A 26381-nucleotide genomic window follows, 5' to 3' on the forward strand; every position below is an offset into this window, starting at 1 on the left:
CTGATCATTGAGGCATGTAGAAGAGCTTGCCAAAATTGCGTCGAATTATATCCTCTAAAAAATATAGAAGGTACATAGAGACCACTCTAAATATCCAAATTCTTATTAGATCCTTCCTCCCTGGAGACATAAGCATGATATGTAGCTCATTCCTTTATCCACTAGATTGTCTCAATCAACAACATAACTATCATGATCCATGCTCATAAATTATATGAAATCATATCTTAAAAATATACATAATCTTCTATTGAAGTTTATGTTATACATGCCTTGATTTTATCCAAAAAGATAATTATGGAATGATAATGTCCTAGATATCTAGAGCCCTTCTAATTGGAATCTTTGGTAGCTTGATGGATGATTACTGAACATGCACGTATGTATGGTCACACCTAGTTCGAAGTTTGACGAAGCTAACCACATACTTTTAGTGAGGCACACATAGTGAGGGACCTTTTGGAATTGGGAAAATGCCACAATGTGACCATTATTCCAACCACCGGGGCCAAATGGAAAATCCATGAGTATCGCCCCCCGCCCCCCCCGCCCCCCCCGAAGATGAGGTAATCCATACAACTGCACCTGCATGCACGAAATGTAAATCCAAAGCAATGGCTCTCAAACTGCCTAGATTGAATAGAGAATATAGAAAACCCATGTCGGCGACGCGACTGGCCAATCCTCCTGGGTCGAATGGAAAACCACAATGTAGATCATCTAACCATGAAACAAATGTGTGACCTCCTGGAAAAGGAAGACATAACGGCACATCCAACAATCCGAAACATAAATTCAACACCACCTCAGTATGAGGAACTCCATCATTAATGATCATAGCATCGAATCCTCCTGTCTCATAGAAAGCTTCACTAATGGCCACACTATGCTAGGGTGGAACATGGCATGCCACATAATCATATATCATGCATCTCAAGTGACATAAGATGCATGTGAAAGTGAATGCTCCATTCCCATAGATCATAGAATCATATTGGCATCCACAAAATGTAAAGGCACATGCCTCATAACTAACATCCCCATAAGCATAGGTGTCATCCTCAAGATAAGCATGTTTGCTACCAATTCATACTTCATCATCAACATGTGTAGCATGCATAAAATCCATGTGATAGTCATGATCAATAGGAGTAGAATATGTCACCTCAAGAATATCATCATCTCCATGAACAACATGTGTACTACCCATATATGCATGATCATCAACACATGTGTATGGATAATCTTATCACATGAGACAATGAATCTCCCTTGTATGCATCATGATCCACATCTTCTAAGCCTTCATAGTCAAACAAGAGACAATCATATGTCTTCCAAGCCAAACTTGAAAATGGATCATACAATGCATTCTCATGAAGCTTCCACAAACCACTCAATGTGTCACCTAATGCATGATCATCCAAAGCATGGACATTCGTGTATCACCAACAAATGATTCAACATACCATTCTTCAGCAAAAAATTAGTACTCATCCAAAATGTCATCAATGACCATGTCCTCACAATCTCGTGGTGTCATATCATAAGCGAAAAAATCCTCAATCGAAGCACTTATGAAAGCTGTCCAATCATACCCATTTTCATCTTGTGTATCCCCTTTAACCCCACGAATACATTGGTGACTTGTCGAGAAAGATTCGGCAACAAACTATCTTCATCTTCTTGCTATCCATAAATTATAGCAAGTGTCTCATCCACTTCAACATCCACAATGTGTGCATAAAGACCCACATAGTCATACTCTATGCAATGGCCAAATGTGATAGTGAATGGAAATCCTCTTTTGCATTTTCTTAAGCCAAAATCTTGCAACATTGAGTGCATAGTAGATCTTCTATCCCCACTCAAAGCAAGAGGAAGACCAAGTGTGTAGGTATCAACAATTCATAAATATTACCCTTGTTTTTCATGGCTTCACTTGTAGAGGTTTTAACATCAATCATTGCACATTGTCTTCTTCAAATCACTCCCTTTGAAGAAAATAATGTTTGACTATGTGCCTCATCATGTGCACCAGCTTGATACATGGGTATATCATACTCATTTGTCCCACCTTGTTGCATAGGCATCCTCAATGCACTTGTCCCCTCTTGGTGCATCAATGGTGAAAGTGAATTTTTCTTCCTGAGAATAGAACCACAACTCTGATACCTTGTTGCTAATTAGCTTGAAGAGGCTATGTATTTCATTTGCATATGAAGTGTTAACAAGAGATCCATAAGCTTACAGTTTGGCTATCATACCTTGAGACCTTTGTCTCCTTGTATCAAAGAAATCTTGCCTAGAGGACATCCAAGTTCCATTTCTCTTCCACCATTAGGAATTGATAATGCATAGCTCCTTGCTTGCATTTCATCAACATCCTCTTCATCAATATCCTCATCAATTGTTGGGAATTGCATGTAAGAATTGACAAATTGAGCAAAGTCTTTGTACTCTTTCTTAATGAAATTTTCCATCCATATATCATGAGCTCCCCTTTTCCTTTTAGTGAATGACTATGCTCCCAATCATGATCAAGCACATCATCAACAACATACAACTCTTCTTCAAACATAGAAGATTGATTTTCCTTGGAATGTGAAGATACTCTTTTGGGCTCTCCAAGGTTTGGTTCTAAGTGTTTAGACCAAGATGTATGTTGCTTTCCATGTAGTTGAGAGGGACCATCTTGGAAAGATGTAGGCCTCATTTCCCTCATGAGACAGGTCTTCTAGCCTCCGCCATGAATCCACTTGTGGCATTCTTTGTAGGATTTTCATGGGTACCCCTTGTAAAAGCCTCTTGCATATGTTGCTTGCCTTCTCTTCAGTCTTCAAAAGAGTTTCCATGAAAAGGTTGTTTGTCTTTCTTGATGACCACCATGGCCATCATCATGCTTAAGTTGATCCATTGTTTGGGCTAACTTTTCTTCCACCAATCCAATTTTTGTAGCCATAGTGTCAAATTTTGCATTCATTTCCATCAACATGTGGATAAGAGTGTCATTTGAGACGGTATGTGAGGCTTGGGGGGTATGCTTGTGGGTACTTCCAACATTCACTTCTTCTTCAACCTCTCTAGAAGGTTGCCTGAAATTCTCCTCCGGTACCTCCATGTTACCATGTTCCATCATCTCTTCACTCTCTATATCCTTGGAACTCAATGCATTCTTCTTCGGCCTTCCTTTGGGCTTGGGTGCCATGAGAATTTATTGTTTTTGGAAAAATTGGCTAACTTGGGGTAGGGATCTCAGATTGGAGAGATATAATGCTTGATAGAAACCTTATGAGATGCCCTATCTAACAATGCAAAGACCTAATTAAGATGAGGTGCCCTAATATACTTTGTTTTAGGGTTCTCAGGTATATAGGTTGAAAATGGAAATTAGGCTATAGAATACTCAAAACTCATTGGATTTGGATGAAACTTGGTGTGAGAGCTTGTGATGATGAGTACTAACTATGACGAAGAGGGTTTGAACAAAGTCAAAGTACATGTATGCTCTATTTGACTTTTTGGTTAAAGTCAACTACTTAGGTTTGACTACCCAAATGATGTCGAAAGGGAGAGGTTAAAGGCTTGTGTGTAGGTCTAAGGGAGTAATATGAGATTATGTAAACACCGAAACTTCAGTCCTAATGTGCTTTGAGTGAATTAGGGTTTAGTGCCTATGCAGGAATTGTCAAAAGTGATTCCATTGGGCTCATATTGCCTCTTACTCTACCCAAAGTGTACTTACCATTAAAAGAAACTCCATTCATCAATTGTGTGCCATTAATTCACTCTATGCATCATTATTTTTGGAGAAATTTTGCCATAGTCTCCTTTGTATTATGGACGAAATTTCAATTTCCAAATCATTCAAAATGGCATTCCCACAATATCCTTTGCATTTGCCAATGCACTTACCATATCAAGGCCTCATTGGCCATATTTGCATAATGCATTTGGCATCAATTCCATTGCAAAATCAATCCATTGTCCCAATGCATATGCATCACATAGTGTTTGCCAATATGACCTCTTGCATTCCATAGGTCGTTGAAGCTTGAGTGTCGATGGAGAGCTTTTTCTTGCTGATCTCCCAGTAGCCAAGCCTTCTCACCCTCTTACCAAAGTTTGAAATCTGATGGCAAGAGTTAAGGCCATGTCTTCACTTCATGTACCTAATCCTCTGATGTACCACTTTTCTGGAAGGTAATCATAGCACACCGAATTCATGACATTCTCCCCTTGAGGCCTCTCCACCAATTGCCAAGGTACTCTCACCACATAACTAGCTTTCTAATAGTGCTAGAATAAATGGAAAGCATAGAAATGGATAAGAGCATGAGACACATACCAATGGCATTTATAGAAATGTGCCAATCATTACAACTTCTAGATCCAATAGTCTTTTGCTTTTCCCAACTAGTTTCGGTACAGAGCCCCTCACCCCCCATGGGCTCAAGAATACAAAGAAAGGCATTCACATTGAACATACGCATGAGCCATATCCATCATAATGCATCCATTACTCAATGCAATCTCCTTTTTCCATAATGTATTCAATCAAGCCAATCCAATAACCATAATGTGATTTCCATGATTTCCTTATGTTCAAGGTTTAGTGAACGAAGCATTCAAATCTTGCTTATGGCTCTCAAACCCCATTCCTTTAAGAAACCCCCAAAAGCATAAAGAAAAGCAGGAGTTAGACCAATTTGATGCATAGTGATTGCATATGATTATCTTTGAACATGGAATAGCTCCCAATTCATGTGAATGGCATGAGGAACTGACCATACAAGGAATTAGGGTTATTGTTATGAAATCCCCAAAATTATCACTTGAGAGGTAGAGGAATTGAAAAATTAGCTTATGCATAAGCTTGAGCAAAGCTTAATCATGAGTAGAAACTTGATAAGCACTACTAAGCCACATTATGCATTTTCCCTTCTCTATTAACCCTAAGAAAATATGCAGCCATTTTTCTCCCTTATGAGCAAGAAAAGAAACTTTAACCACTTATGAAGGCATAATGTACCTATTAACATGAGATTAGAAGATGGCATTTCATGATTATTGGCTTTAAGAACTGGAGAAAACCTTCATGAGGGGGCTACTAATGCGCGACGGGGCCGTGAGGCTGCAGGAGAAGGAAATAGTGCCATTTGCCTTGTTGTAGCGCTAACAAGATCCCAATCATCAAGAAATTACATTATGGAGGAAGCTTGAGAGGTGATAAAGCTTAATCTTGTGAAATTGGCTCTAATGGTGGTGGTGGCCTGTGTGACTGTGCCGTGAGCTTATAGGAATCAACAGCCCTCTATCTTGCACCATTGAAACTCCAAAGCTTGGTCATTGGATCCCCAAAAGTCATTCCAAAGCTCAAAGATGAAGAAAGTTGTTCCAAAACTCCCAGATCAAGCACAGAGTCTTAAGAGAGCAAAAGGGGAAAACATTTTAAATAGCAACATTAGTCTTGATTAGTGTACAAGATTAGTGTAATTTTCCCACAATTTCAATCCTAGAATTCAAATTTTTGGTGTGGCTCTCCCAGAATTTGGTCCCCTTCAAACCCATGGCCCCAAAGGCTTAGGACAAACCAAAGACAAAGAAAATCAACCAAAGACAAAGAAAATCAACCATCCAGAATCACCATATCCATCTTCTTGGTCAAGAAAATCAAGAAAATGAAGAACACTCAAAAGATTTTCAAGAAAATTCAAGAAAGTGGATCAAAATCAAAGCTCTGATACCAACTGAAATGGATCTAGACCAAATATCAAGAAATCAACACATAAAGTCCTAATCTAGCATCCATTTGATGGGCATCAAACACATATGAGAAATCCATGTGATTATGTGATGAAAATAGAAGAAATCCACATGCACATGTAGCAAAGAAGGTATGTGCATAAGGCCTAAGTGATTTAACCTCTCACCATGAGGATGGCTATCAAGCTTGCCATGAGTCCTAGACCATGAAAGGCCATCTTCATAGAAGGAGCCAAGAGTACATGTAAGTGTGCAAGATATGAATGACCAAAAGATCCCTACAATGAATCCAAGGCCCTATTTATAGTAGCCTTGCCCACATGGCCCATTATTTACATGTTTTCGACCTTAGTTTTGCTTACATATGGTGCCTTTGTTGAGAACTTAGTTCAACCCATCCTACCTTATGCCAACTTGCCATGGGTGGAACAAATGAATGCTCAACAAGGTGCTACAAATCAGCCCATACCGGCTAAAAATCAGCTCAAAGTGTAGCTCACAGATCAACCTATTGATGAGACTAGATGATGTAGTGGATGACTTAATCCTCAAAAGTGACACTTGGAAGTTAGCAAATTTACCTTAGGTAAAAAGGCCATTGGTGTGAAGTGGGTTTATAAGCTTGCGTAAAGCTGATGGTAGCATTGACCACTACTACAAGGCAAGGCTTGTTGTTGCAAAGGGTTAAGCTCAGAAAAAGGGCATAGATTATGATGAGACCTTTACATCCATGTCTTGTATAACTACAATTAGGTGTATTATTGCATTGGGGCAATGTATCATGGTTGGAATGTACATCAGTTGGATATCAAGATTGCCCCTTCTTGAATGGTGATTTTGCATGAAGAGGTTTATGTATCTCAACCTCGTGGTTTTATTAAGAAGGGATGTATAAAGATGTTTATGTATCTCATCCTCATGGTTTTATTAAGAAGGGACGTATAAAGAGCTTTATGTACCTCATCCTCATGGTTTTATTAAGAAGGGACAAGTATCTAAAGTATGCAGGTTAGATAAGATTTATATGGCCTTAAGCAGGCTCCTAGAGCATGGTATGAGAAGATAAATGCATACTTAGTTGCAAATGGGTTTTGTAACAATCCAACTGAGAGTACCCTCTATGTAAAGAGGAGTAAAGATTATTTTTTGGTCATTATTTTATACGTCAATGACATGTTGCTCACAAGTTCTAAATGAGGAGAAGACTTCAGCCTTCGGGTTGAGTTACATGTGTCATTTGAGATGATAGATTTGGGCCCATTGTATTATTATTTGGGCATAGAGTTTATGGAGCATGCAAATGGTATTATGATGTTGCAGTCAAAGTATATACAGAGACTGATTACATGGTTTGGAGCATGCAAATGGTATTATGATGTTGCAGTCAAAGTATATACAGAGACTGATTACATGGTTTGGTCTTGAAAAAAACATGTTGCTACACTAGTAGAGATAGGTACTAGGCTCAGTCAGTCTCCAAGATGTAGGTGAACCATTTGATACATCACTTTATCTAGCAGGTTGTTGGGTGCCTCATTTATCTATGTATTACGAGGTTGTTGGGTGCCTCATTTATCTATGCAATACGAGGCTGTTGGGTGCCTCATTTATTTATGCAATAATTCAGTTAGGGTTTCCTAATTCAGCAGGTTTATGCATACTCCCGGAAGTAAGCATTAGCATGTTGCAAATCAACATTTGGTTATTAGACTTGCTTTCTAGGTTAGTCAAAGCTTGGGGAAAGCAAGCTCTACCAGCGTCTTATCATATGTGTGTTAGTGCTAATGTACTCGATCCATCTTAATCCTTGTGGCTTCAAGATGATATTCAACAGTATCACTACTACCTTCCAACTAAATTCTTAATTACACTGAAAGTTGTCACCCCTGCCTTTGGTTAATAGCATGGCTATTAATTAGTTCATATCTTCAAGGTTGCTACCTTTGTATTGACGCTTTCTAGTGCTACCATCATGTAAAAGTCACACCCCAATTGTTTCCTTTTTTTGATTTCCATTAGAAACCTTGAGGTGCTCCTTGTTGGATTTGTGGAAAAATTATGCACGTATCACCTAAGAACAACTACTACCACATTAGTGTTGTAAGATTCTCTTGCATTGTGTTGTTGAACTTGATAAAAAGTTATGACAAGTTATTTGTCCTATCCTTCCAATCAGTACACTTCCTAAGCAGCAATACTTTCTATATTGTTTGAAACAACGTGAGTTGAACAGAGGTTAAACATCCACTCCTCATACTATAAGAAGGATCACAACCTAAATTTAACCTTCCAGAAGGGATGACAACAGCCAACCAATCCAAATCTGAAGAATATAAACAATACTCATTTTCATTTTCATAAGAAAAAGTTATACTATTAATAACACATCTATTGATCGGTTTGAGGCAAGATTTCCTTCTTAAATCCATCCATTTGATACAAGTCCCTACATTGAGATTCCATAAATTATTCCACTATTGTACCCGCGTCCTATGCATGCAGGCCAAGGATCATGAATCTACCTCTTCCTGCAATACCGCGTGTATCATTCGCAAATGTTGTGATTGGATTAGTCCTCATTATCTGCTGATACATTTGACTATAACATTGTAAATTATGATAAAAACAATCTAAATATGACATATCGATCCTAAAGCTGCCCGCGTCATATAGCTAGAATCTGATAGATTCATTTCTGAGGTGTGAGATCACCTTTTCACTTCGTTTACGTTATAGCATGCAGCATGCATATGAAGGAAGTTTCATCTCGGAGTTATCAAAAGTATTTTCTTGTGTAGGCTTTAATCTTCACTGGAACTTCGATGCTTTGCTTGTATTAGCGAGTCAAAGTTGTGCTTAAGCAAAGCCAGAGAGAGAGAGAGAGATAGAGAGAGCATTGCTTGTTGGGAGGAGAAACAAGAAACGAATGTATTTAATTGCTGTGGTTGATTTTTGAAGCGAGTCATTTAATTTATTCTTTGCCCCATATACAAGAGGAGCTGCAGCTCCTTCTTTCTTCCCCTATGTCTTTTCAATCCCAAAACGCCCATTCATTTGTGGAACAGAGCTTTACCACCATCCATAATTTAGAATTAGAGCAGCTTGAACTTTTTCTGCATCATCATCATGAACTCAGGACCTAGGAAATCTGTGGAGGTGACCATTGTTTCTGCGCGGGGGCTGAAGCGTGTGGCGTGGTTCGGGAAGAATCAGCCAGTGGCGGTGGCGTGGGTGAATCCATTGGAGGCGAAGAGCACGCAGGTGGCGGTGGGTGGGGGGTCCGATCCCGTGTGGAACGAGCGCCTTGCCGTCCCTGTCGACGAAGATCAGCAGCGCTCCTTGAGTTGGGCGCTCAAGGTCCAGATCAACCACCACCACGGCTACCTCTGCTGCCACCGCCCCATCGGCACCGCCGTCATCCCGGTGGCGGACATCGTCAACGCCACCACCTCGCACCAGCAGCTGCCGGAGGGCCAGCCCCGGCCTGTGTTGAGCTATCCCGTGCGAGGCGCTTTCGGGCGCAAGCATGGCACGCTCAACGTCATCTTGCACTTGCACTTGGAGGGCGTCAATTCCCCATCAACAGCTCAATTAGGGTCCTCGTCGTTCTCTAGTAGCATTAAGGGACGTTCCGACGTCCAAGAAGATGACCAGGTCGGCCTGCAGCACCTTCCTTCGGCCACACGTCCTCCCCTAATTAATCCAACACCTCATGTCCCAGCTTCTCCAATTCTTCTTCCTATACCACAAATAATGCCCACACCTCCGACTCCACCCAATATGCCGCCGCCTCCGCCACATAGTACGCCCCTAAGTAGTACTCCAACTCCTCCTCCTTCCACCGCCAGTACCCCTCCGGCTCCCTGCAGTTCAGCAGCTATGCCGTATAACCCCAGTAGTACAGCACCTCCACCACTTCTGACTACAACTGATTCAGCCGCCATTGATCACCCAGCTAGTCCCCCTTCCCCTAGAATTATAACACCTGATCCTATTTCGATCATCATCGATGATCCAGCTGTCCCTCCACCTTATCCCAAGCCCTTAATGCCCCCCATGATTTCCATCGGTACTCCTGCTCTTGCCGCCGCCGCCAATCAAATCCCAAAGCCCACATCTCCAATTCCTATCCCAAAGACTAGAGTTAACCACAAGGACTTTGAAGAAGCCATTGCCAGCTCCACACCAATTAGTCTTAGCATACCTTCCTCTCTTTCACCACCCTTAATTATAAGGGAGGAATCATTGTTGCAAGAGCCATTTGCTTTCTCACCACCGCAACCTACTAGTCATTCAAAGCCACCCACCGCGTCGCTCTCTGCACCAAACGGTACGGAGACGCAAGAAGAGGTCACATGCCTCAGCTCTAGAATAAAGGAAAAGCCCCATACCCCTCCTCTTGCAGCACCGAATCGAGATCTGATCCCCTCTGATCATCCTATAACAGCTGCTTCCACACGCATCATTTATAGGGATGATGGCAAGCACAAGGAATATGCTGATGCTCATGAGGAAACGAAAGTGAAGCTTCAAGAATTAGAGCCCTTGAGCAAAATCAATGATTATCTTTCTGATCCCCAAGCTCCGTCACCCTATGATCATTCTCCTCTCTATGAGCTTCCATCGACATTGTACCCACCACAACCAGAGTACCCAGATCTTCTATATCCAGAGCTTACCCATCTCTACCCTGACCAAGGAGATCTAGGAGCTACCTATCTCTACCCTCCCGATTTTTACAGACTTCCATTCAGCGGTCAAGAGGAGGAACTACTACTACTGGATGACGACCATCATCATAAACATGTTCTGTAAGCCTACTAAGTACTCTCTGAGTGGCGTGCCTTTCATAAGATCTTGTCAAGTTTAAACAAAGTTTCCATTTATGTTTATCCTAGGAATGGAATGTATTTCGTTTGTGATTTGTAACTACATAAAGAGATTCCTTTAAGAATAAAGGTGTAGTGGTTTTCTTTTAATACATAAAGAGATTCTTTTCACCTACTCTAAGAATAAAGGTATAGTGGTTTTCTTTTAACATAGCACGCTTGAACTGAACATGGAAGGGTTCTTTTTTTTTGGGATCGGGGGACATATACATCCACCAAGAGGGATAGTTGTTCAATCTAATTGATTTATGTACAGGGCTTTTAAATTCAAAAATTAAACATGTATACTTACAACAACATGTAAACAATTGTGTGAAAATGTGAAGTTTTTAAATAATAGGGGTATTTTAAATACATGTATGCTCAAGTATGCATTATATACAGGTTTTTATAGAGTGGTGACCCCTCTAGGACAATGTACATGATGGACCTAGAGCACGATCCTGATCGATTTGTTTTGTGTAGGGAAAAAACCTCCTAAAGAGGGAAAGAGTATCCCAACCCATGTCCACACATCACAACCATAAATGACTACAACAATATTTTTGCAAGGACAATCGCTTACTAGAATCTCTGAACCACCACATTTCCTTTTCCACATTAGGAGGGATGATGCCAGTGCTCTTAGGACTTTCCTACTACAGAGGAGTTGATGAAGAAATTAGAGAAGTGTAATTGTGAATAGAGATGCTTACTCGCAAAAACCAAGGCTTGGATGTGCGACAAGCTAACGTTGAATGTAGAAACACTAAGAGATTATGTACTCAAGAAACAACTGAGTTTTAGCTTCATAAGCTTCAAGAAGTTATAGCTACACAAGCCCAAGATCTAACCTAAAACGTAGAAGAGGGCATGCCACCTTTAGAGCTGATTTTAGAAGGCTTTAAAAAGAGTTGAAAGATAGCTGCACAACTTTGCAAAGCCTAACCTTGACATGATGAAAGGATTGTCCGACCAATTTTACACAAAGGAAGACATCAATGAACTTTCATCAGATAACCTAAACAGGGAGCCATGAAAAATGCCAACGAGTCATGAGTTGCTGTTTGCATCAAAAATAACAAAATGAAAAAAACAAGGTCAATGACAAGATCTAATATTTTTTAAAACTACTAATAATTCTCGCAAGTCTATGTAATGTATAATACATTCTTTACTTAGAATTACAAAAATGTGCTTTTTCGTCTACAAGAATTTAACTAACGTCATCCCAATCATTGAATTAGAGCATATATTTGATGTTAATATTAGTAGGTATATGGAGTCCATAGCCATAGAAGAGGCTTATTGAAAGAAACGATTTCTCTAGTTTCGTATAGAAAACCAAAGATCCAAACGATCAAATTTTAGATGGTAGTGAGTACTATAATTTATCAATTTACTTAATTTTGATCTAACAATTCGATTTAGAGTTATAGTCTTTGCAAAAACATAGTTTTTAGTTTATAACAGCTAGATTTTGAGCCATGAAAATGAAAACAGTCGTCGTATTGAAAAATTGATGGAAACTTGGATTCTAGAATCCACTTTGTTGACAGTGGATTCTGGGATCCAAAATTTCGTGAGACAGACTGACCTTTCTATTGTGAGACAGTGAAATTTTCGTCCGAAAAAAGAAATTTTGGTCCATAATGAAGGAAAATTTCACTTTTATTGGGTGAAAAATTTAGTCTATGGATGGAAAAAAATGGCCGATGAGAATTTGGATTCAAGAATCCACTTGGATGGATTATGGAATCCAAATTTCCATCAACGGATTGAAATTTCCACGACGGATTGAATTTGGATTCCAAAATCCACTTAGATTTTGGAATCCAAATTCTCATGGACGAAATTTTTTTCGTTGACAAAAAATTTTCCGTCTATAGACTAAATTTTTTCATCTAATAAAAGTGAAAATTTCATTTATTATGGACTAAAGTTTCTCTTTTTTTAGACGGAAATTTCATTGTCACGATAGAAATGTCAGTCTGTCCACACAATTTTGGATTCGAGAATCCCCTTTGTCAACAAAGTGGATTCTAGAATCCAAATTTTCATCAATTTTTTAAAACGGCAACTGTTGTCATTTTCATGGCTCAAAATCTAACTATTATAAACTAAAAACTGTGTTTTTACCAAGTTTATAACTCTAAATCGAACTGCTAGATCAAAATAAAGTAAAGTGCTAAATTGTAGTACTCACTACTATCTAAAATTTGACTCGTTTGGATCATTGGATTTCTATCAAAACCTAGAGACATCTTTTCTTTCAATAAACCTCTTTTATGGTCATAGACTCCATATGCCTACCTGTCTTAATATCAAAATATGCTTAAATTTAACCATTGGATTAACTTTGTATACAAAGATTATTTTCTTAGACAATGCACTAGCCCCATGTAAGAGAGTTTCATCAAATTATATTGGGTCTAAAAGTAACGTCAGTTTGTGGATAGCACGCTACGTACAACACATAGTCTAGAAACGTGTATTGGTACAAAACTTATCTGTGCTCAAGGGAAAGTATGATCTAGAGATGCTTAAACAAAGCAAAAAAGGAAAGAAAAGTGGAATTCATTGACATGTGGACATGTTTAATTTGTATGATATAGAAATTCTTGGGTATGGATTTGAGTTAAAAATTCTGGACACTTGTGCGCCAGAAAACAATTGATATTTTTAAGCAAAAGGTCCAATGACTCTCCTAGTTGATTGGAAGAGTTTCTTCTCCTTTGTAATTCTTTCCCAATTGGACGTTTTTGGGTTTAGAATAAAATATAAGTAATGTTTTATGCATTCTTTTTTCACAAAAGTAGTGGTTTTTAAAAAACGTTTGACTTGAAATTGTCTTTTATCTCCATAAATTTGAAAAAAGGTACATTTTTGGGTTTTTTCCCAAAAAATGGAGTTTAGTTGTCATTTGCATGATTTTGTTGTCGTTTTTCATGACTCGTTGTTTCTAGAGTTCCTTGCATACATGTGGACAATGATATCATAAAATCATGTGAGCACTCCAATCGAGGAAGTCCAAGAAGCATAGAACACGCCCCTATTATAAGTTCATTGATGTCTTCCTTTGTGTAAAATTGTACACCAATCGTACACAAAGGAAGACATCAATGAACTTTTGTCAGATATAGAGTTGCTTACACACATACATACAGTGCTGCCATAAAATCATGTGAGAGTTCCCATCTAATAGAATACATCCCTATTATGCCCAACTAGGGGTAGTAGGGGGCCTACACCTCCTTATGTGTCGGACACAAAAAGGGGTAGAGGATGAGAAAGGGGTGTTTAATCCAGTAAGCCCCAGTCAAAGACCAAAGATAACTAGTTTTCTAATATCAACCCCACCAATGGTTACATTTATTGTTCAAGTGAAGTGCTTACCTTAGCCTTGCCAAATCAAATCGCCCCCACCCAAAATCGGGCCCCTTAGCCGTAGATCCCACGTCCTTTTCCTCTGTGTCCATAGACTCTGCCTGACCCTTAGACCACTCCAAACTTGAAGGGATATCACCTCACATGCTCTTTGCTGTGCCAATCATTTTACAAGCCCACAGCTAACTTCGAATGACTTTCCTCTTGAGGATGACTAACTCTGACCTAGCTGAAGTAGAATCTCTCTTTTCTGAGTCAACTAGCACTTTTAGTTGCTCACACCACTCAAACCACACAAAATCCCATAACAATGGATACTTAACTGACAGCACCAAAATCATTGATGCCACACAGAAAGCGCTCAGAACACAAAACTTTCCTATTACTAATAGATGACAGCTCTGACTGTCAGACGAGGCCCAGAAACACTTCTTACACACTCAGACAAGTCAGCTCAAGATCCTCTTACTCCCAGATAATGGTTTTGATGTTCTGCTTACACAGAACTAACTCTATATACTTTCTCTTCTCATTCTAACTCAGAATCAATTTTGACACAAAAGACACTTGATTTGCCCTCTCAAAGATCCCTCCATCATCTCACTTAACTCAACACAAATAAAGCATCAAGGCACAAAAACTCACCAAACTACAAAAAACACAAGCTCAAAACACTCTACCCTTCATTCAAACCAAACAAACAATCTCAACAAGCCTGAGACCTTGGGCTTCAAAGAAAATTGAAGAAAGTACAAGAAACTTTCAGGATCTGCCCACAGATAGACCCGCAACTCCAATTTTTACATCATCATCATCTTCATCCTCGACTAACCAGCTTTCAACTAGAAAACAGGTATAGTCAAAGAAGTTCTAATCTGGATCACGTTTGTAATAGAGGTTTTGCTTAGAGAATCCAGGAAACACCTTGGCCAATCCTTCACTCGGCTACCTCCTTGTGCTTTGATCCAAACACTCCTCCCTCACTGCATCTGACTCTTCTTTGTAGACCTAGAAATACATGTAGGCATCTCTAGCGTGCTACAGTGAGACTTGCAAAAGCCCACACAACTGTAGTTCTTTCTTGATGGTCTCTCATCCAACCACACTCGATTAATCACCCATTTTCCTCTTCAAGCTCTGTCGCCGCTGCCTTTGTTCTCTTTTAAAAGATTATGCCGCCTGGCTTCCATGATCGCCCGTATTGCTTCTATTTTGGCTTAGCACATTTGCATTTTTCCTTTGCCTACCACACATCTTTGGCTACCTTGGATTCGCACAACACTATCATACACACACTCTATATATACATACATCATGTTTGTGAGGGGCTCTGATTTCCCCTCACAACATGCCAAACTAGAAATGCACGTTCTCACTACTGAATGCATGTTCATAAGTTTGCAGGTATCCAACCACACATGTTCATATCTCGAGATGCATGTTCACAATCATACTGGGCCACACATGTTCCTAGGTCCCCACACATGTTCCTAATGGCGTGAATGCACGCTTATAAACCTCAAAATATCCAAGATCACTAAGGTCACCCCTATAAGAATGATATATACCAATCCATGATGCCCCTATATGGCCTAGATCCCAAGATAGATCTATCTCCAATAAAAATGGATCTAGGTACATATCTAGATCAAATGAAAATCTCTCTAGATCCATATGGATAATCCTTTCCCCTACGAGGTCTCACCTCAACAAAATCATGGCTATGCTCATGTGCAGTGCCTGACTACCCAAACATATGCACTAAACCTAAGTGAATGCTACCAGGTATGCTTTGAGAGCTAGGAGTAGAGATAGAATCATAGATATCCCCGTGAATAGAAGCCCTAAAAGAGTAGCTTGACTCATCTAGCACTAGGAACTCAGGTCCTTGCTCCTCATGCACTATCGTATGCTCATCAACATGTAAAGTATCATCATCCCCAATCTCAAGCATGCTAATGGATGCATCACTAATAAAAAAACTAATCCACATGATAGTCTAATGTATCCATATCTCCTAATGCATCACTATGATTGACTGGAAAGTAGGTAGACATAGGCGTATCATCAATCATAATGCTCAGAATGTTCATTGCCATCTCTCCCATCAAGATCATGCCCACATGATCTAACTCACACACATCACTCTTACTATCACTATCACATGCATCATCATGATGTGGATATGTGTCGAGGCATCATGTGCACGCATATCAATCATCATTTGTATATGTGTACCATACATCAATATCATCAGTGTATGTTTGTGCGATAAATCAATATCATCATGTGTATGTGTGCATGATACATCATCATGGTCATCTGAATCTGAGTCGGCATAGTCTACATCCTCGAGAAAACATAGTAATAAAGGCTCAAGAGTGTAGGACATTGAAACAAGGAAGACCCATCCCATGTGAAAAATGCCGCACCATCTATGTTGAGTGAAGGATTGGACAAGGTGTTTCCTGGATTCTCTAAGCAAAACCTCTGTTACAAACATGATCCAGATTATAACTTCTTTGACTACACTTGTTTGTTAGTTGAAAGCTGGTAGAAGAGGATGAAGATGATGATGATGTGAAGTTTGAAGTTGCGGGGCTATGTGTGGGCAGATCCTAAAAGTTTCTTATGCTTTCTTTAATTTTCTTTGAAGACCAAGGTCTCAGGCTTGTTCAGATTGTTTGTTTGGTTTAAATGAAGGGTAGAGTGTTTTGAGCTTGTGTTTTTTTAGTTTGGTGAGTTTTTGTGCCTTGATGCTTTATTTGTGTTGAGTTGAGTGAGATGATGGAGGAGGGATCTTTGAGAGGGCAAATCAAGTGTCTTTTGTGTCAGAACTAATTCTGAGTTAGAATTAAAAGAGAAAGTATATAGAGTTAGTTCTGTGTAAGCAAAACATCAGAACCATCATCTGGGAGTAAGAGGATCATGAGCTGACTTGTCTGAGTGTGTAAGAAGTGTTTTCGGGCCTCATCTGACAGTCAGAGCTATCAGCTACTATTAGCAATAGGAAGGTTTTGTGTTTTGAGTGCTTTCTGTGTGGCAGCAGTGATTCAGGTGTTGTCAGTTGAGTATCCATTGTGATGGGATTTTGTGTGGTTTGAGTGGTGTGAGCAACTAGAAGTGCTAGTTGACTCAGAAAAGAGAGATTCTACTTTAGATAGGTCAAAGTTAGTCATCCTCGAGAGGAAAGTCATTCGGAGTTAGCTGTGGGCTTGTAACTGTTGGCAGTAGAGAGCCTGTGAGGTGATATCCCTTCAAGTTTGTAGTGGTTTGAGGGCCAGGCATAGTCTATGGACACAGAGGAAAAGGACGTGGGATCTACGGCTAAGGGGCCCGATTTTGGGTGGGGGCAATTTGGGCCATTGGATCGCCAAAAGGAAACTAGGGCGGCCGAAAAAAAACTCGGCCTGTGAAGTAAACTAGGGATCCTAGTTTACTTCACAGGCCGAGTTTTTTTTGTGATGTCCGCACCGGCGTGTGAAGTAAACTAGGGATCCTAGTTTACTTTACAGGCCAATTTTTTTTTGAGATGTCGTGCTTTGCCTCCTCTAGTTTACAAAAGATCTACGGTCTCAAAGTAAACTAGAGCCACCTCATAGTAAAGTCGAGCTTGCCATATTGACTAGTTTACTCCAGTTCCCGAGTTTGGACTTAGAAATTTTTTTGCCTAAGTCTCAAAATGCAAAAGAAAGGATTTGAACCCACGACGTGCCGCTAGGGAGGTCATAGTCTTACCATTAGGCTATAATTTCTACTAGTTGGTATATCCGGCCCATATTAATATATGCTTTTGTTATGCGGGGCATCCCTAGTTTACTTTGGGACCCTAGTTTACTTTCGAGGATCCGACGGCCCGGAACGTCCCCGCCTAAGATCGAGCCCCTTAGTCATCGATCCCACTTGAATCCCCTCTTAAATGCACCGTGCCTTTTAGACATGAGGGGGGGGACTGGGGAGGTAGCAAAAAAGGGCCCTCTAAGAGACAAAGGGCCCTTTAAGAGACGTTTTTCTCATTTTCTCTCTCTAATAGAAAAAACGCTTTCTACTCATTTTCTGACAAAATCTCACAAAAAAGATCTTTGTTGTTGAATTCGATGGTTCGTTAAAGCCCATGAAAAAATGTGCACGAGTGTATCTCATAGATTTACAAAAATCAATACCCCACGTAACAAGCTTAACCCGCCAAAATAACAAACTTTTGGAGGCTAGTTTAAGAAACAGAATGGCACTGCGTTAGCCATGGATTGGAACGGAACAACAGTCATGCAAACACGCAAATCTACACAGTGCACGCTAAACTTCTAAAAGAGTATGCTATGCCTTCAGGAAAGAAATGCTGGTCGAAAGAGGAGATGAATCACATGAGAGCAATTAGGGTGGTCTGTCCTTCTGGTGTGACGGCTCCATCTACCCCATGGACAAAAGAACCAACTAGAAGCCGCCATTCAGTAACGTTTCCTCCCTTCTTCAACATGCAGGTGATGGTCAGAGTGGTATGTTTGGCTACATCGAAAGTTTGAGCAATGAATCCCTTTTCTTTGCTAGCCAGGTAAACGAGATATCCAAAATCTTCAAGAGAAAGTAGCAGCCCAGGCCGAAGCAGCCATCATTTCTCGGTTGAGAGCGTCATTAGAGGAAGTGCAGAGACAATGCGAGCCGATTATGAGAAGCTTCAAAAGAAAATGAACCACGTCAAGAAGACGCCATTCGGAATGCGTAATAGAAGAAAAGATTGTATGCCTATTGAAAGAAATTCACTCGAGAGTGGAAACATGAAAAAGAGGGTGAGAGCGATGAGGTAAGTGACATGTTGGTTCATTCTACTTATGCAATTAAATCTTAATGGTGTTTTGGTTTTGCATCAGCAAACATGAAAACCAAAGCCAATCTTCCTTCCAACACACTTAATACGAACATCCGAGCTGGTGGAGGAGACGAAGGACCATTCTGATGATCAGGGCAATGGCTTGCGTTGAAAGAGGTTTCAGAAGCTATGAAGATATTGTCTACGACGCATGTGACCAACCAAGATGGAGGCGATTTACAAAATTATCCCCTATAACACTCTCTCAAATTCTACAGGTTTATTCTGCCATAACCAAGAGACGTATGTTTTTATTTTAAAATTCTCTTTTGTTGGACAATGATGTATATCTAAGTACTTTTATTTTTGTTTCCCGAATTGTAGGATCAAAACCAAAGAAAGGAAGAACAAATTTAGTGCGCCAAGATCTTGGAGAGTTTTTTTTTCATCACGTCAGAGAGAATATTCAACAATTCAAAAGGGGAACACAGGAAATTTAAACCATCACAAGAAAATTACATTTTTATAGATTTGTTGAAGGTCCAAGAGCAGATGGTCAAGTACTACAACATCAACCCTGTAGGTAAAGCATTTAGATAATCCAGTTGAACTTGATGTTGCAAAGAAATTAAAACAATCGTATTGTTGTCTAAAACATCCAATTTTACAGTTTTGCTTGAAAATGGACGAAAGCAAGATAAAGAAGGGACAAAAATTGGTGCGTGGCAGCTAGGTGCTTATGAACGGAGGCGTTAGGTCCATCACAAGATCAATGAAGAGGGAGAATCCAACAGCTTTCAGTGTTCAATGGGAGGATGATCTTCTCCTTGTCAGATCTCCCAGAATCCATAGGCCGACAAATCGATGGTGAGAAATTATTTGTTGACGGAGTACGTGAGTTCAATAATGTGGACTGGCATATGTCAGGAGATCTTAAAACAATCAAGTGTCTTGGTCAATGCGAACAAGGGCCGAGAGCGAAATACTGCTGCCCCTTCTTCTGCAGAGTTCAACGCAAAATACAGAAAAAAATACCAATGGGTGAAAGATTGTGTGTGAGTGGATTATACAAAGCCGCCGGATCGTGAGATCAAAGGAGCAATAATGCGGAGGATGTGGATTGTGTTTGGGACCCCATCTTCCCCATCCCACTCACTAATAAGAGGCAGATGGATGGCCCATGAAAGAATAATAGATTAATATCATGTGGCCCGATGGGTCACGTATCAAATATTAAACTGATAAGAACATATACTACACTTGATGTTAGCCAGCCTTAAAGGGCCGAGCCCGAATTTCCACGTGAAGCTAGGTAACTGCCCCACCACTTTATTAGATTTAGTTGCCAAAAGTGAATTAAATGTGCACTTTGTCAAAAGTGAATGAATTGATAAAAGAAAATTGTACAAACTGGCAAAGACAACTCACTCTTTTAATGCTGTCGATGTGTGCAGCACCCAATTTTCTAACTTACACCAATTATCAACCCCCTGCCACCACTGGGTGGGTGAGTTTCATCTACACCCCACCCAAAATTTTGGTGGGGAGAAATTCGTGGGACGAGAGCTCGCATGCAACGGCTGAACTACCCGTTGAGAACTACCAGGTGTCGCCCATGCCATAGCCCTCTGCATGCTAATCCCCTTGCGCCTCTGCCCTGATTCCCTCGCCACTCCTCCTGCTGAGCTTCCCGGCGCTACTCCTCCTCCCCCCGAGAGGGGGGAACTCTGTTCAAAGATGTCCCTGCACGATGTTGTCCTTGCTGGGTCCACGTCTTCCTCGTATTCCACTCGTGAAGCTGCTATTCCTCCGTCTCTGGTCCTGCATCAGGTTCCATCAAGGCCTTTGGAGGGCTCGATCGCTACACGCAAGGCGACTGCTCCTGTCTCTCGTCAACACAAAGGGTCGGGAGGACTGGACGTTTCTGAAGGTTCTCGGGGGTCACTTCTTGACGGCCCCCCTCAGGGTCATGCTGGCCAGGCACGTCCGTCTCCTCCGATTTCTTTCGCAGAAGCTGTGCGTCTGCCTCTATCAGGTCATATCGTTCCACCTTATCCCCCTAAAGTTGTTGTTGATAATCCAATGTTTAATTTGTCACAGAACCCTACCATTGAGGAAAAAACAGTGATGTTGTTGTTGACAATGATGGTGCTGTAATTTGCGATGATGAAGAATTGGCAGCGTGGCAGGACCATCTGTCTTCCCACGCTCTGATTGGTCTATGTCATGGTGCGAGACCGCCTGTAGACACCCTGAAATTCTGGATTAGATCTAATTGGGAACAAAAAGGAATCAAAGTTGCCTCTGTACAACATCTGCCTAACGCGTACTATATGTTCATTTTTGAAGATCAGGTAAGCGCCTCTTCTGTCATAAATAGTGGGCAGTGGATTATCAGAAATACCCCCATTTCCTTTTTCAGATGGTATGATTCGTTTGACCCCAAAGGACCAAAACCCACTAAAATTCCGGTATGGGTAGAATTTACAGATATGCCCACCAAGTTTTCTATATGGGCTAAGAGGATAGGAGGTGCCGTAGGTAAGGTCCTAGGCCAAAAACCTTTTCAAGTCGTTAATCCTCAATGGGCTCATCAAATGCTCATTGAGGTTGACACCTCTAAACCACTCAAAGAGAAAGTTCCCCTAAAAAACAGACAAGGGCAGATTATCTATGAGCAAATTTTGACCTACAAGAACCTCCCGAACGCTTGCTTTAATTGCAATAAACAAGGGCATCTCATTAGAGATTGCCCTGATCTCGTTCATCTAGCTTCTAATGATAAGACCCCAGCCAAAGAGGAGGCTTTTGTCCTGCCTCAGAGAAAACATGTGTCCAAGGCTAAAAACAACAAATCTAATTAGCATATCCCAGCCAACAGATATGCCCCCCTCTTAGCTGAGGTACAAGACGGTCTAGAAGTTCAATTTCAGGCCAAAGAGGCTGGCTGCTCAGCCCATATAGGGGCTGATCAACCATCCCCGGGAAGAGTCCCTAACAAGGACCGCGTTTTAGTCAGTCAAGATCTTGATTCCCCGATGGAATCAGATGAGGGTTTCATTGACAAAACCCAGCGCGTTGATGAAGTTTTCAAAGCCCAACTGGACGAAGAAGATGCTTCTTTGATGAGGAGGATGTCCCTCTCACCAATGAAACAGCATGATGAGGAGGACTTCTCTCTCCTTCTTATGGGGTCGAAAATGAAGAGGAAAAAGGAAAAAAGCCAAGATGTCCTAAGAACCTCCGTATCTGCGGGGAAACCTTCAAAAACAAGTAAGAAATGAATTCTCTGAACCTTCTCTCGTTCAATTGTAAAGGCCTCACCAACCCGGAGAGGGCTGTGGCTATTAATATGTGGTTAAGGGACTCTACTTTTGATTATGACCTTATCAGTCTTCAAGAGCTCAAAATCGGGGGTCACCAGCTTCATATGAACCTTCAAAAAATCTCTAGGAATTCTCGGTGGTTTTTTACCAATCACCACTCTGGGAAAGGTGGGACGGCTATTGGCATCCACATGAAGTGGGAACATGCCATTTTAGATGCTTGGTCTGATGTGAACCACTCTTGGACCGCTGTTAGGTTGGGCAACCCCTTCAATTTCACTTTGGTTTCGGTGTATGCCCCCTGCTTGGCTAGCTTGAGAGCCACTACCTGGCAGTCTGTCACTCAGATTGTGGGGCCCATCTTTCTCATTGGTGACTTTAACATGGTTGAGGCCCAGGTTGACAGAAGTAGACTTCTGGGCAGTACCATTAGTGGTTATGAAAAGATTAAATGGGATGGTTTAAAGGGGGAGAAAGATCTCTCTGATCTTTCTTCTAAAACTGGTTTCTCTTGGTCTAACAATCAAAAAGGCTCCTGCCACAGAGCTGCCAGATTGGACAGACTGTATGCCTCGGGGAGTTTGATTGATATGTTTTTAAAAACCAAAGTTACTACGGACCCCTCTCTAACCATCTCAGATCACATCCCTTTGATCTGCAACCTGTCCTTAGGCCAGGCCAAGGGTAGGGCTGGATGGCCCCATCTTGACCCCTCCCTCTTCCGTCTCCCTTGTATCCAACAGATGATCAGAGTCTCCATTGCTGATGCTTTCAATCAGTTCGTTTCCCCATCCAAGGGATGGGAAAGTTTGGTGAATAAGGTTCATTCTATCTGCAAGGAGTATAAGATGCAGGTTTCTACGATCCGCCTGAATCGTAGAGTTCAAATCAGGAACCAGATTCAAGACATTTATCTGTCTAAGAATGGTGATGTCAACCACTCTTTGATTGAGCTAAAGAACCAGCTCAGACTCGAAGAGTTGTTAGCGGCTAAGGCCACTAGATTGTGGTTCAAGGAGGTTTGGGCTGGGAAAATTGATACTCCTCACCCTAAGATGTTTGCGCTCCTTAAAAGGAAAAAAGGTAGGGATCTCATCCCTATGGTCAAGAAGCCCAACGGCCACCTTGCTTTAGATGATGTGGAAAACTTGCAGGTTATTAAGGATCACTTTTCTAACTTGTTCTCCACAGCCCTCCCTCCCTCTCACGAAGTTTCTGCTGCTAGGGCCAAAATTGCCAGCATTAGAAGGAAGGTTGTAAACCCTGCTTTGGCCCTTAAGCTTGACTCCCCCTTCTCTGAAAAGGAGGTCAAGGAGGCTATCTCTCATCTCAAAAAAGGCAAATCTCCGGGGGAAGATGGGATTCCCAACGAATTCTTTCTTGTTTTCAAAGATGATCTGTCACCTCACATCCTTGACATCTGGAGGGAAGCCATGAGAAAGGGAGGATTAGCTGAAAGGACAAATATGGGAGTTATCAAGCTGATTCACAAAAAGGATGAGAAAGAAGATCTTGGTAATTGGAGACCCATAACATGTCTCTCGTCCCTTTACAAAGTCTTTGCTCATATTCTGACTAGCAGAATCAGCCCCTATATGGATGAGTGGATCCTCAAGGAGCAAAAGGGCTTTATAAAGGGAAGGTATATTCTTGATGCTATCATTAGTCTTTGGGAGGGTATGGAGCATGCTGAAAACTCCGGTCAGAACTACATCTTCCTCAAAATAGACTTTGATAAAGCCTATGATAGAATAGACTGGTCTTTCCTCTTTCAATCCCTGCAAGATATTGGTCTCAATAGGAAATTCATAAAGTATGTCCAAACCTTGCTTGGAAATGCTTCTTCCAAGGTGGCCGTCAATGGATCTCTCACTGGTGCCTTTCCTCTGAGGAAATCTATAAGACAAGGCTGTCCCCTGTCCCCTCTTCTTTTTGCTATTGTTGCGGATGCTCTGGGATGGCTTGTTAACAAGGATATAACTGATAATAATATCAAGGGTATTGAGATCCCCAACAGGACTGATCCTTTATGTCTTCAGCTTTTTGCTGATGACACGAATGTGCTGCTCCGGAACGATGTGCAGACTGCTGCCCACTTTATGTCCTGCCTTGAGACCTTCTGCCTGGCCAGTGGCTCACAGGTTAATCACTCCAAGACCAGCTTCAGAGTCTTTGAAGGGGTGCCCCCCCCTCGATCCTGTCCGCTGGTTGTAAGAATATCCAGGATGGTGTTGTGTTCAGGCTTCTTGGAATCCCCATGGGCTTTAACATCTCGTCCAAACAAAGGTGGGACTATGTGCTTGATAAACTCAAGAATCAGGTCAAGAAATGGAGTCACATCAACACAGGGGTGGCCTCAAGAGCTTTTGTCCTCAATCACTTCATTATCCCCTCTGTTGTTTACTTCCTGGCCTGTTGGAGACCCTCTGAGACCCAACTCCAATCCCTTAACTCGATCATGGGGAACTATCTGTGGGGGGGATCTCTGGGGAGTAAGAGGATCAGCAAAGTAGCTTTTTAGACATGTTGCTTGGAAAAAGAACAAGGGGGTCTCGGCATCATCAACATTGGTTTGCTTGCTGAGAAGCTTGCAGCTAAATGGGTTCATAGAGCCATCTTGTCTAACGATGTCTGGGCTGACTTACTCAAAAGGGATATTAATAAATTCTGGCTCAAAGGAAAAAGATCTTGGAAGGGTTTCTCTCTCAATGATGTTTTGTTCTCAAAGGCCTATCTCTCCCCTATAGGCAGCAAACTGTGTTGTAGGATGTGGGATTCTTGGATGAAATACAAAAAACTCTTCTGCTTTCAAACCTTTACTAAAAGAGGTAGATATGCCTATGCTGCTGACTCTGTGTGGTTTGGGCACCTCGTACCTCCGATCTCCAATGAACAGGTCCAGACCAGTCTTTCTTGTTTCAAAGCTGGGATAAAGGTTTAGGGTGACTTATGCGACTCAACTGGCATATTAAACAGGGAACAACTCTGCAATAAATTCATCTTATCCCGTGGTAGAGTTGAGTTGGTCATTCAGAGGTGTAATGCTCTTAAGGTCTCCATTCCCCCGCCGAGGCTGATTTGTGATTGTATTTCCTTCTCCAAAGCCATCCGATGGGGCGACTCCAGTAATCTGGTCAAGTTACCTAACACCTTTCATGCTAAGAATCTGATTCTTAAGCTAAATAAGAGATGGTCCTTGGCCTGGAACAAACATCAATGGGCCTTCCGATTCAAGCTTATTTGGGCCTTCGCTCATGAAAGGAAACACGCCATTTTGGCCTGGCTGGTCATGCACAAAGCGACCTGGACCCTAGAGAAGGCCCTGAAGCTTGGACATGGGAACGGCCTTTGTCCCCGCTGTAACACCAAGCTCGAAACTGTCCCCCATCTCTTCTTCTCGTGCCCAGACACTAGGCAATTCTTGAATGTTCTGAACAAGGCCTTTAAGAAAATTAGGAAAATCCCTTTGAGTTGGAAAGAAATCCTCCTAGGAGAATGCCACTCTATGGACCCCTTAACGTGGCAGTCCGTCAGAATTTTATTTCTTTGGCATGTATGGAAGCAACGTAATGAAGCGCTTTATGAAATTAAAACTAATCACCACTTTTATCTTTTTCTTGACAGTGTTCTCAAGCTTATCCATCAACTCTAGCCAAGTGGTGTTCCCATGGAGGTGGACCGGTGGCAAGACCTACCTTGGAGGAAATGGAAAAGATTCCATGTCTCCTCGCATTGCCAAGCAAAGGAAGTTATGCTTCAAGGGCTCTATCTGGAATGTCACAGAAGACTGCAGAATTCCGAGTTCTACGTTCAGGCTTCAGAGAGCTTCTGTGGGTTTCTTTAAGCCCTCATGGCCTCATTTTTCTGCTCATGATTTACTATCCTCTCAGGCTAGCTCCACTGGGGCTGGCTGGCCACCACTGCCTAGTACCTCAGTCTGTGATTCAGAATTTGGCTACCAAAACGGATTCAGCAGAATTGTTATGCTCATCATGCTTCATCATCCTCTCTCACGGATTAGAAGAGGGGCTGGCCGCCGTGAACTGATTCATCAGGACATTCTGCTGTAGGGTCTTTGTTATTCCTCCTTCCTCTAACTTGCGCTGGCTGGCCGTTCATGAGTTGATTTAGTTCAGTTTGTTTCAGGGTGTTTTCCCTCTTTTGTTGAAGGTTTCATCAGGTCTTAGTGTCTTCCCATGGACCTTCCACATGGGACCTTGTAACCAT

General features: G+C 41.4%; 1 protein-coding gene and 1 pseudogene across 1 annotated transcript; one reads left to right on the forward strand and one right to left on the reverse strand.

Annotated features, from left to right (window-relative positions):
* The first annotated feature begins 8731 nt into the window (after window positions 1-8731).
* LOC147619758 (uncharacterized) lies at window positions 8732-19370 on the forward strand. The gene is made up of 3 exons (XM_086825589.1): window positions 8732-10577; window positions 18890-19106; window positions 19213-19370. The coding sequence occupies exons 1-2, from the start codon at window positions 8893-8895 to the stop codon at window positions 18930-18932; spliced, it is 1728 nt and encodes a 575-aa protein (XP_086681715.1). The 5' UTR covers window positions 8732-8892; the 3' UTR covers window positions 18933-19106; window positions 19213-19370.
* Window positions 19371-19955: 585 nt separating this feature from the next.
* LOC147619759 (U2 spliceosomal RNA) lies at window positions 19956-20124 on the reverse strand (annotated as a pseudogene).
* Between the last annotated feature and the right edge of the window lie 6257 nt (window positions 20125-26381).

This window comes from Cibotium barometz, chromosome 32 (assembly GCF_041138505.1).
Source record: "Cibotium barometz isolate CiBa-2024 chromosome 32, ASM4113850v1, whole genome shotgun sequence".
Classification (NCBI taxonomy): domain Eukaryota; kingdom Viridiplantae; phylum Streptophyta; class Polypodiopsida; order Cyatheales; family Cibotiaceae; genus Cibotium; species Cibotium barometz.